This window comes from Acanthisitta chloris, unplaced genomic scaffold, assembly GCF_000695815.1.
Source record: "Acanthisitta chloris isolate BGI_N310 unplaced genomic scaffold, ASM69581v1 scaffold6379, whole genome shotgun sequence".
Lineage (NCBI taxonomy): Eukaryota > Metazoa > Chordata > Aves > Passeriformes > Acanthisittidae > Acanthisitta > Acanthisitta chloris.
The window spans coordinates 7,649-19,947 of record NW_008690730.1 but is presented as its reverse complement, the minus strand read 5'-3'; the positions used below and the strand labels follow the sequence as shown (position 1 = coordinate 19,947).

At 37.7% G+C, this 12,299-nt stretch overlaps 1 protein-coding gene across 1 annotated transcript in view; it reads left to right on the top strand.

The window, feature by feature from the left end:
* LMBRD2 (LMBR1 domain containing 2) overlaps window positions 1-12,299 on the top strand; it is a 20,317-nt gene that overhangs the window by 1,370 nt on the left and 6,648 nt on the right. Inside the window, exons 3-13 of the mRNA XM_009081921.1 lie at window positions 1,611-1,706; window positions 2,477-2,644; window positions 4,022-4,232; window positions 5,694-5,768; window positions 6,115-6,228; window positions 6,781-6,964; window positions 7,495-7,676; window positions 8,435-8,568; window positions 8,779-8,884; window positions 9,586-9,683; window positions 11,409-11,512. Coding sequence (XP_009080169.1) covers window positions 1,611-1,706; window positions 2,477-2,644; window positions 4,022-4,232; window positions 5,694-5,768; window positions 6,115-6,228; window positions 6,781-6,964; window positions 7,495-7,676; window positions 8,435-8,568; window positions 8,779-8,884; window positions 9,586-9,683; window positions 11,409-11,512 — 1,472 coding nt within the window. The remainder of the gene's footprint in view (window positions 1-1,610; window positions 1,707-2,476; window positions 2,645-4,021; window positions 4,233-5,693; window positions 5,769-6,114; window positions 6,229-6,780; window positions 6,965-7,494; window positions 7,677-8,434; window positions 8,569-8,778; window positions 8,885-9,585; window positions 9,684-11,408; window positions 11,513-12,299) is intronic.

Sequence of the window (12,299 nt, the reverse complement as noted above, 5' to 3'; positions counted from 1 at the left end):
TGTGTCATAGATGCATGCAGTGAGGTTATCTGTAAGATGACTAGAGCCTTTTAGATGTCAGTTGATGTGTCCATGCAAAATATTGCCTGTTGTGTTCCCTGCAGTGGAAGCTATCTGGATGCTGTGTGTTCATGAAAGAACAGTGAGATGACAGACTTACTAACAGGATATTGCACCCTTTATTTAAGGCCACCCAGTGTATGTTAATGAAGCATAGTTAAGTAAATATGCAACTTGAAAACTCTTTAGTAAGCTTTCCACTTACCTGTAGCTTCAGAACATGCTGGTGGATGTTAAACTACCGTTTATGCCTTGACTGTGTTGGAAATAGCAACTGTAGTAATTGAGCAGCTACTGTGTTGGTGCAACTCAGATCTCTAAAACTTTTTCCAACTTGGGTTGGAAGAGACCTTAAAGATCATCTAGTTCTAACCTCCCTGTCATGGGCAAGGACACCTTTCACTAGACCAGGTTGCTCAGAGCCCTGTCCAGCCTGGGCTTGGACATTTCCAAGTATAGGGCTCCCACAACCTCTCTGGACAACCTGTTCCAGAGCCTCACCACTCTGATAGTAAACATTTGTTTCCTAATATATGATGTATACCTGCCCTTTGTCAGTTTAGAACCATTGCCCCTTGTTCTGTCACTCTCTGCCTGTATAAAAAGTCCCACTTGCTCCTTTTTATGAGTTGCCATAAGGTACTGAAAGGTGCTGTAAGGTCTCCCTGGAGCCTTCTCTTCTCCAGGCTGAACAACCACATCTCTCTCAGCCTGTCTTCATAGGAGAGGTGCTGAAAGCTCTAGTCATACTATCTGTGATTTTATCAGAATTTGGTAACTTTGAAAATACTTAGGCTGTGCACATAAAACCTTACAACTCAGGCTTAACTAGTTTAACCCTGGAAAACAGCAATTATTTCTCATTAGGTAATCCTATTGCCCGTTGACTCACCGTTGCTTCATTACCCAGACAGGTGTGTAAAAAAACCCCAAAGTGCCCTACTGTAGATGGACAACTTGTCTTGGGTTCTTTTTTAGTAAAAAGAGGCCTATGGCTTTTCTGGTCTTCTAAAGCAAACTCCGCCTGTCAGAAAAGTATTGACATAACAAATAAAAATTAATATAAGACTGGCTGAATACAGCTGGGTGGCGGAAGAAACAACTAATACACTTTGTGCACCACTAAATGCTCTAGGTCATGGTGTCCTTAGATATTGTTTAAAACTTGCTGTGCTAACTACAGTTGAATGGTCTTCTGTCTACAGAAATGGGGATTGTTTTGCATGCAGTAACTCCTGCCCAAAAAGAAAATTGATAATGTTAAATTGCTTAATTGAATATTCCTCTTCAGTCTTTGAGCTTCTGTTTTTCTTTTCTCTAAGAAATCTGTCTTATCCACATACATTATTTGCAGTTAGGAAGATGTTAAATATTTTAACTGATGATTTAGTTTATTTTTTCTGAGATAACTGATCATTGACCATGTACTCAAACAGTATTGTATCACTTCTGTGCTATTTTCAAAGGCCTTTCTAGAAAGGGAATTTATAGAAATTGTTTTTATACTCTTGTCTCTACAACTAACAATAAGCTTCTTCACATTGTTACAGCAAGCAAAAATGTTTCAAACCTTGGAGTTATATTCCTAATGGAATTATGCCAATTTTCTGGCGTGTTGTATATTGGACATCTCAGTTTTTAACATGGTAAGTAAGGCAAAAGGATATGACAAAGACTGTGATAGAGGTATAATTTCTAACTGCAGTGTCTTAACAATCATAACATATTCTTTAAGTAGGTTTATCACTATTGCAAAGAGCTTTTAAGACACATATTATTTGCTAGCAGTAAAATTTCTGTAATAATTACTGTAGTAAATTGAGCAAACTTCTTTTTTCCTTCCTCCTGTGGAAGTAAATTTCAGGTGACAGCCATTTACTCTTGGTTGACTTTTGTAGTTGTAACTGAGCAGTCTACACATAGAGGTGCTTATGGATAGATTGTCTGAACAGAATGGGGTTTAGACAACCAGATACCAAAGTAATTCCCTGAATAAGCTGGGTAATTTTTGAGTAATAATGTAAATTAATTTGTTTTATTTGATATACTGTATAAAGCTATAGATACAGCTGCAGAAAAGATTTTTCTGTGCTTTTGGGTTAGACTGATGTGTCTGACCAGTCTGTCATCAAATGGTTATTTGTGTAGCTTGGTCAAAAATATCGGGGTTGGTAGTCAGTTATCACAGATGTTTCACTGTAAAGCTAAATGTATTGGTTTTACCTGCAGCTTGTTTAAGATTTACCATCAGCTAATTTGTTAGAAGCTTGGGAGTCTTAAGCTATAACACCCCTGTCTCAATATCCTAACACTGCTAAAGTGCTTCTTTTTGGGGGTTGTTTTTTTTGCTTTTGGGGGGTGTTATTGTTGGTTTTGAATGGCTGATGTGGTCTGGTTTTGTTTGCTTTTGTCCTAGGATTCTGCTACCTTTCATGCAGTCATATGCTAGATCAGGAGGGTTCTCCATCACTGGAAAAATTAAAACTGCATTGATTGAGAACGCAATCTATTATGGCACTTACTTGCTGATTTTTGGAGCGTTTTTAATATATGTGGCTGTAAACCCAAAATTCAATTTACAGTGGTAAGAATAATGTTGAAAGCACTTGTATGAGTTTGTGCAGAATTGTTACAGATAATCTCTTGTAGATGAAATGAATCTTTCTAAAAAAACAGTTTTAGTTGATCTGAGTTTTTACTAGGCAGTTATGTTAACTTTTTGTATGGAAAGGGCCTTTTTGACTATTACAGAAATTTGTCCTTCGGTTTTCTGATTTTGATATGTACAGCAGAGGAATCCTCTTGTATTTGCAATGGGACTTTTTTCTCCCTACAAACACATTTGCAAAGCTAGTGCAGAAACTCTCAGTGTTTTCGGAATAACATCTTTCAAAAAGTCAGTATTTCCAGTGTAGCACTTCAGTCTGCTGTAGACTATTGTCGTGGTTTAACCCCAGCCAGCAGCCAAGAACCAGCAGCTGCATACACTCCCTCCTCCCCCCTCTTCCCACCCAGCCCATAAAAAATAAAGTAAAATATGTAGGTTGAGATAAGAACAGTTTAATAATAATAGAGAGCAGAAATGCTAAAATGCTCATGGATAATGAAAAGAATAAAATCAGGAATGCACAATCCAATTGTTCAGCACCTGCAGAACAGCACCACCCCAAACCTCCCCCTGGATCAGCCCTTCCTGCTTATACACTGGGCATGATGTGCCATGGGGTGGAATATTCCTTTGGCTGGTTCAGGCCACCTGTCCTGGCTATGCTCCTTCCCAGCTTCTTGTGTATCTTCTCACTGGCAGAGCATAAGGCACAAGCAAGAAAATGTCCTTTGTTTAGGATAAACACAACCTAGCAAAACCAAAACATCAGTGTACTATCCTCAGTATTATCACTCTGAATCCAAACACTGCACTGCACTAGCTACTGAGTAAACTAACTCCATCCTGGCTAAAACCAGGACACTATTTAAAGGTGATTTGCAAATTTTTAAAAAAATTTGGTATTTGTAACGTTACTGCTGGTCTTCCATGCTAGATGGAATAAAAATCTGAATACAGATTTCTGAATGCAATATTCTGAATGCAAGTCCTGGGTTCTGAGGCTGTTTCTTATACTGACCACCATTATGGTTTTTTGACCTCACTTTCAGTGAGTTTGCTAAGTTCATGTTGTTTCCTAAATGAAGATACTCCTTTGAGAACAAACATTTTTTGTCTTACCTTTGGAGAGTGTCAGGAATGTGAGAGATACAGAAAAATCATGACAGCTTTAAATACAGCCAAGCAGCAGACTGGCTGTAGGCAAGAATTAGAGGTGACACTAGGTCTGTTCCTGTAAACTTGAAAGGCATATTGGTGCATAGATACTTCAGGATTGCTTTCTAGGGGTGGGGGAGGTGTATGTCTTTTGTGTGGTTTTTCATTTTTCCCTTTTGCTGTTGTTTTTTTCCTTAGGAACCAACTTCAGACGATTGGGATAGCTGCTGCAAACACATGGGGTCTCTTTCTTCTTGTGTTGCTTTTGGGTTATGGTTTGGTAGAAATCCCCCGTTCTCACTGGAATGGGGCCAAGAGGGGTTATTTACTCATGAAGACCTATTTCAAAGCTGCCAAACTGATGACTGAAAAAGCAGATGCAGAGGAGAATTTAGAGGATATTATGGAGGTAAGTAACTACCTTTCACTGTGCAGTAAGTGATGGCTGCTGTTAATGATCTCTGCATTTCCTGGTGTTGGACACTTGGAGCAAGAAAATGTAAGTAGTATGAGCTTTACTGTAAAATATCAGTAAATTAAGAAAACTGTCATAGTATGCCACTTGATAGCACTCAATCTGGTGTAAAAATAAACCAGAAATAATCCCTGATGTGAGAACTTAGCAACTTAGTCATGACAACTTGATAACTGTTATTTTTTTAGTTTATTCTTTTACTGACCCTTTAAGAGTCATATTGGTCACTAATGAATAGCATTTTAGAATGGACTTGAATATTCAGCATACAGATGTTTCACTAGTGTTCAAATTGTGTGCCTCTGCTTTTATGCTCTGCTCTCATTATGTTTCTGGAATCCTGAGGAGAGTTTCCAAGTTGGACTTGTGGAACCAACTGTTTGAGAAGAGAATATTTAGATCATTGGTTTTTCCAAAGAGTTTCTCTTGAGACAATGTGTTAAATGTGAGTGAGCAATAGGCTGTACTGCAGTTCAAGAACAGAATGGAAATGCAACCCTTTGAATAGCTATTCCCTGTTCTACTGCTGTGATGCCACAGCTTGGAAATAATACATCTGAACTGTTGCAGTGTAGGGTGGTAGCTTCTGTTATGTGTTAGTATAAACCTGTAGTAGAATCTTCATTTGTCAGTAATAGCATTTTGAAGAAATTGCTGAAAATATTTAAGTGGGACATAACTACAGAACTTACTAGAAAATGAGCAACAAAAACTTTGTTTACCAGGGCAGCACTTAGAACAGAATAGAATATTTCCATTGGAAGGGACCAACAATGATCATCTGGTCCAGCTGTCTGACCACTTCAGGGCTGACCAAACTTTAAAACAAACTAAGAGCATTGTTCAGATGCCTGAGGAGGGAGATGCTGATCTTTTCTTCATGGTATCCAGTGCCAGGACACGTGGGAGTGGTTTAAAGCTGTGCCAGGAGAGGTTCATACTGGACATGAGGAAGTATTTCCTTACCACAGGTGTGGTGGGTGGTGCCACAGTGGAACAGGCTTCCTAGAGAGGTCGTTGATGCCTCCAGTCTGTCAAGAGTCATTTTTTCTTTACCTGCTTTTTAGCTACAACTAAACCATGAAAATGTTTTCCATTTCAGCATTCATGCACAGATACCAATGCTCCACATGTTTGCAAACTGATATTTTGGTTTTTAAAAATAAGTACCTACATATTCTTTATAAACACTTCACTTATCTTTTATTAGATGTCTAGTAAAGCTTTGGCCTTTAGGAAGCTGTATTTTTTTTAAGCTTTGGTGGTTATCTTTTCCATGGGGTGGCTGCAACTCTTACCTGACCCTTTAAATTTTGTACATTTATTAAAGGTTTTTTTTAATTAAAATTGTTAATTTAACATGATTAAACAACCGGGTTTTTTTTTCCTCAACAGGAAGTCCGTAAAGTAAGTGAGAGTATCAAATACAACCACCCTTTGAGAAAATGTGTTGATACAATTCTGAAAAAGGTAATAAATTACTGATCTTCAGCCGTAATTGTTCAGTTGGGAGGAGGTGCTTCCTGCATGTATAGAGTACATACACATTAAATTTTTTTCCTCTTAATAAAAAAATCTTTAGTTGGCATTTTTTGTTTCTAACAAGACTTTGAGTTGAAATTCTTTGTGAAATGCTTTCTTAACACTTATAGAATTATCAGTTGTATTTTGATATGCGTAGTGTTTTGGAAAGAGAAAAGTGTATGCTTAGAGTCAGCCTTTCAGTTGCTTGAAATGCCCCATATATTTACAAATAATTAGCAAACAGCACTTGCTACTCCTTCATGTTCCAGTTAATTTTGCCTTTTCCTTCCAGTGTCCTACTGAGTATCAGGAAAGAATGGGTAGGAACATGGATGATTATGAAGATTTTGATGAGAGACAGAACAGTTATCCAAGTGAAAAAAGTTTGGTCAAGCTTCACAAGCAGGTATATTAATAAATGAGAGAAGGCCTAATTTATGCTAATATAATGACAGTAAATGCTAGTCAAACAAAGATTTCAATGCACTTTACCTGAACTGCTGAGTGTAGTGGGTTTTGGGATTGATACTCAACAGAAATTTTTTAATATCTCAAGTGATCAAAGTTCTGTATGTGTAAAAAGTGTTGCTGTGTTATATCTTAATAGTGTTCTAGCTGTTTGTGAGTAAACCTTGTAATGACTGATTGACAGTGCATTCTGAAAAAGAGATGGTAAAAAAAGCTTAATATTCACTAGGATGCAGAAATAAAGTGGTATGCTGCAAAAGTAGGCTGTTACTGCTACAGATAGCGATGAAAGAGCTGCAAAATCAGGAATCGTGTATGTAGTCCTTCTGTGATTTATATGTTTAGAAAATTAACTGCCTGCTTTTGTGAATATACAGAATTATTTTTCACTGTTCTGTAATGCACACATTTTTAAGGGATTTTGCAAGGTTTTTCTCTCTTTTCTTGAAACAAGTACATTGTAACCCTAATTTCTTGCAACTTATTGTAGGTGATCTATTCAGTGCAGAGACATCGTCGTACACAGGTCCAGTGGCAAATTCTCTTAGAGCAAGCATTTTACCTAGAAGATGTGGCAAAAAATGAAACAAGTGCAACTCGACAGTTTGTTCATACCTTTCATTCCCAGGAACCAGAGAATAAAATTATTCAGTATTTCTACACACCAACTGTTGGTAAGTGCTGTCCTGCAGATTTTGAGTGTGTGTCCCAGTCCAATAAGACACAGGAGGGTCCGAGCGATTCCCCCAATGTGAATTAAGACACAAACAAAGTCAAATCCCATCAGTGAGTGAGATTTTACTAATAGTCACAAAAAGAGGAGAGGAGGAGTGTGATAGGAGAGCCAGAAACAGGAAAAGGAGAAGTAAGCAAGATTTGAGATACAAAAGCAGAGATAGTCGCCACCATGGATCACCCATAGTATCTGGGCCAAAACCAAAGAGTTGTTTTACATACCCTACATCCCCTACTCTGTCTGCACATTTTGCCTCCCAAATTCTACTCTAGTTTCATCAGTTGGGCATATGATTCCTTAGGACACTGGAAAAGCCTTGAAATTAAGTGTGTGACTGCATAGATTCCCAGCTTGATTTGAAGGGTGGGCATGCAAGAAGTTCATGACATCTTTTGTGAGAGATTTCCATTTCTGATTGTGTAATTTTCATTAACACATTCTGGATATGTGTGTGTTTGTTTTTTGCAGAATGGTATTGGGAATGTCTTCTACGACCATGGTTTTACAGGGTGCTGGCAGTTGTGCTTGCCACGTTCTCTGTAATTGTTGTGTGGTCAGAGTGCACGTTTTTCAGCACAAGACCAGTTCTGTCCCTCTTTGCAGTTTTCATACAGCTGGCAGAAAAGACATATAACTATATATACATAGAGGTAAGTTGGGGATAATCACTTGATGAAAAATATTTTCAGATAGATCATTATGATAAGAACAGTAGATCAAATAGATCTGAAAATCTCTAAATAGATTGTCAACTTTCAGAAGGTCTCTAAATAGATGGTACCAAACTTTGTTTCTGTGGAGGGAGCCTGCCTTTTGCTACTTAAAACTCCAGAACCAGATGAAGGTGTATGACCCAGCTGGGCTGAACATCATGTGCAAAGTAATTTCTGAAACATTACCTTGGAACTTAGGTGTTAATTAGACTTTGCCTCTGATCAGCAGTGTGTGTGACCTCTCTTTGCTAAATGGGAATTTGCTGATGACCAGGAATCTAGCCACAGGTGTGGCCAGCATATGTGCACAAATTTACCAGTAAAGAAACTAAGCTGAAAAGTTCCAAAGGTTGATTTGAAAACACCTTGTTTTATCCCTTTTGTGGGAAGAAATGTCTAATCAGTCATAATGATTATTGAAGGAATTACAGCAATTTTTTTATGTATCAAGAAATAGTAGAAAAATTGTTCCTAGGGTCAGTTGTGTTAGGTTATATGTAGAATGTTACAAGTATCATTGTCAATTTAAATTAGTTAGAAAAACTCCTGAAACTCTTCTCAGAGGTGATGGCGTCATTCCATCTCAAAATAAAAAGTTATGACTGGAGATATCCTGTGGCATGCACAGGCTTTTTTGAAAAACCTTCAGTAGAGTTCTGCATTCAAACAGCTTAACAACATTTTTTTACTCCTAGATGGCCTGTTTTCTTACCATCTTTTTCCTAAGTATCTGTGTTTACTCTACTGTCTTCAGGATCCGTGTATTTAACTACTATTACTTAGCTTCACATCATCAGACAGATGCATACAGTCTCCTTTTCAGTGGCATGTGAGTATGTGGTAAATATTTTGCAGATTTTTCTATCAAATGCTCAATTGAAAATGTCCATGAAACTTTCATTTATATTCTTTAATTGATAATCATAGGTGTATAAATCCTAATGAGCTGTACGTTATTGTTCTGTGATAGATCCAGTTATGATTGTGCAGGTAATGTAAGTAATTCTCTTAAATGTTGTTGCCTCTTGCATTTGTGCAGGTTATTTTGCCGTCTTACTCCACCATTGTGCTTGAACTTTTTGGGCTTGACCCATATGGATGCAACAATTTCTCACAAAAACACTCAGCCAACTGCCTATACATCTGTAAGTGCAGAAAATATAGTTTTGAGCCTTTGATATGGTTCAGAGACTAGGCAAAGTATTTGTAAATACTTTTTATAGTAAGATTCAGATATTCAAATATTTTCACTAGTATTAAACAGGGTAAAAATACTTGGTTATAGACTAGGAGTTTGGTGATGATTTCTAGGAGTCAATAACTCATTTTTTCTGTTTTTGTTTCTTTATCCTAAGAAAGTAAAGTATTATACTTGAGATTTCAGGCTGTTTTTCACTTCTAATAGCTTTAGCTTCCACTGGCTTAAGCACATAGGACATCTCTATAGACTGGGAGCAAACATAACTTGCTATGGAAAACCTGTGAGTTTGGTTTTATTGAACAACTGGTTTCTGTTGCAAGTTACACCTCACATCTTTATTGTTAGCAATGAGATTCTGAGTGTTGTGTAGAGACTCCTTTCACAGCGGATGGAAAAAAATCTACCTGATTTTCACTTTTTCTGGATTAGGTAAGACTACAAGATCTAGTAGCTTAGAAACCTCAGTGTGTTGGAGGTCACCTTTGCTTTTTCTGGGTCAACTGTCTGAATCAGATCTGTGATGATAATACTTGCCCGTGTTTCAGTAACTGTAAAGGATTGTGTATTTGTGTGAGATAGCACAATTGTTGTGGATATATGTAGAATACAGCTAATTAGACCTTGTCATGGATTTTGTTTTTCTAGATAATGGGATCCATGAGAGTGCTGTCCTTCATTGCAGATGGTTTCTACATATACTACCCAATGCTTGTAGTCATTCTCTGTATTGCCACATACTTTAGGTAAGTGATTTGCGAGGCTGATCCTTCATGTTTCTTTTCTTTAATGAAATTTGTTTCCTCCATCAGGAAGAGATTCAATACTTCTTTTCCAGAAGATGAGTTGTATCATTATAAAAATGCAAAACCTAAATCAATAAATTGCTATTTCTATAGATGAAATGTGTACATTTTAAGAATATAGATAGTATTGACACATAACTCAATTGTGAGATTTTTTTCCCCCATTAAAGTTCATTCCTAGTTTTTGAGGGACGATCTGTTCAAACTTTTAAGTTTTGCTTTTGAGATTAAAATTACCATGAGAGAGCTACCTAATTAGTTTTCTAATAAACTAAACATTAGCAGAAACGTTAGGTAGCAAACTTTGTAATAGACTCATAACAAATTTCAGGTGCATTACCAGACTTCAGTTTGAAAGCATGCTGGTTTTAATCATTTAACCTTGTTTCCCTAAGCCACAAGTTGTTGAAGTCTGGAAGGGCAGTTGGAAGAAAACTGTTACATGCTTGCCTTTCCCTTGCATTCAGAAGTCTGCTTTTGGCCACTGTCAGGGATGAGACACTTTCAGTCTGACCTTCCTCAGCTATATTTATATAATTTCTTCAATTTTGCATTACCATTCAGTCAGAAGCAATGTATATGTTTTCAGTCATGTGGAATATAATTAAATGCCTTGAATGTCCATTAATACTGTACGTGCATCTATGGATGGTAAGACAAGGATCCAGTCCTGGGTTTTTCCTCCTTACCTTTAGGTAATCTGATAAAAGTGGTGGTGGAGAGGAAAAAACTCAAACCAAACAGGAAAGCCAGTGACAAGAAAACAGTTTGTGTGATTTCTTGTCTATGATGATCCTAGGTCTTGAATGCCATAGTGAAAAGGAAGAATAGAAATTAAAGGAGAGGAAGTTGCTTTAATAGCCTCTGCTAATTCATATGCATGCAAAACCAAATGTTTAATTAAAATCTGTGAAGGAAGGTTGTCTGTTTTGTGCAATCCAGCAGACTTAAAGTTCAAATAGCATAAGAAAATCAACTTTTCAGCATAACGGTACAGTGAAGCCTGATATAGATGTTCCAGTTTGGAGAAGGAAAACAGTAACAAAAACAGCAATCATGTTCTCTGTTGAAGCTGGAAAGGTGAAAATAGTTTCATGCTATCTAGTTCCAGGTCTAGCTTAAAAAAAGATGGAGGAAGCTTATTATCTGACTGCTGCCTAATGGCTATCCAAAATGGTAGCTAGCATCCCTACAGCTTAAGAGTATGCCACACATTTCTCCTGAGTGAAACCTGAGATGAAGGTGGCTTTCCTTCGTCATTACTGTTTGAAAAACACAGAAATCATAATGAGAATTTTTATAGTAATTGTCTTCAGGCAGAGAAAAGTCAATGACATATCATAGGTACAAATTCTGTTATGTCTGAGAACATGTAAAGCAATTGTGTTATGTTAAATCATTTGCACTACTCTCAGAGTATATAAGTTTTTATCGCTGTATTTGAATAGGATTATTTCATCACTTTCAGTTGGATTCATGAATTTGTCACTATTCTGAATTTTCTGGTTTCTCAGCTAATATAATGATCTGTCTTTTCTTGTGTTGCTTTTTTACTTGGATTGTCCATAAATTTATGAAAAATTTGGTTTATGTTTTGCATTGTAATATATCTAAACTGTTAATTGTAAATTAACAAAGGACATTGCTTCTTCCCTCTTTTACCAGTTTAGGAACTCGTTGTTTGAATCTTTTGGGATTCCAGCAGTTCATGGGGGATAGCGAAATGACCTCTGATTTGATTGATGAAGGAAAAGAGCTAATCAGAAGAGGTAAATTAGGTCCTCTGTCATAGTCTTCCTACAAAATCACAGAACCATAGAATTGTCAAGGTTGTAAAAGACGTCTAAGAGCATTGAGTCTAATACATGACCCAGCACTGCCAAGTCTACCACTAAACTATGTCCCCGAATGCCACATCTACATGTCTTTTAGATGCCTCCAGGGATGGTGACTTCACCACTTCCCTGGGCAGCCTGTGCCTGACAACCCTTTCAGCAAAGAATTTTTTCCAAATATCCAACCTAAACCTCCCCTGACACAACTGGAGACTATTTCCTCTTCGCTTGTTTGTTACTTGGAAGAAAAGGCCAGGCCCCACCTGTGCTGGTTTGAAAGCAAACCGGTAAGAGACTCTTAGTCATAAGTACAATTTAATATGAAAAACAAAACAACAATAAATGCAACAGTACCAAAAGTAACCTGACACCTTGTCAGTCAGGGTGTTGGTAGTAGTGCGATTAAATGGTGGCTGCAGTCCTCCTGGAGTGATGGGTCTGTTGGAGCGATCCTCTGCTGAAGGTCCAGCAGCAGCTCTTGTCCTCTGGGAATCCAGCAGGCAAAAGGGCTCTGTGCTGGTCCAAACCCCAGATTATATCTCTGTGAGCATGTTTGGCTCCCCAGCCCCATGTAGGAATGCTTGGCTCCAACCCCTGGAGTGAGGCATCTCACAACAGGACGATGTAACTCTGTGCCTGCCTGGGTCCCAGACAGCCCATTCAAGAAAGATAGCCCCCTGGGGGGAGCCATCAGGAACGAGGAGATAAGGATCACTGCCCC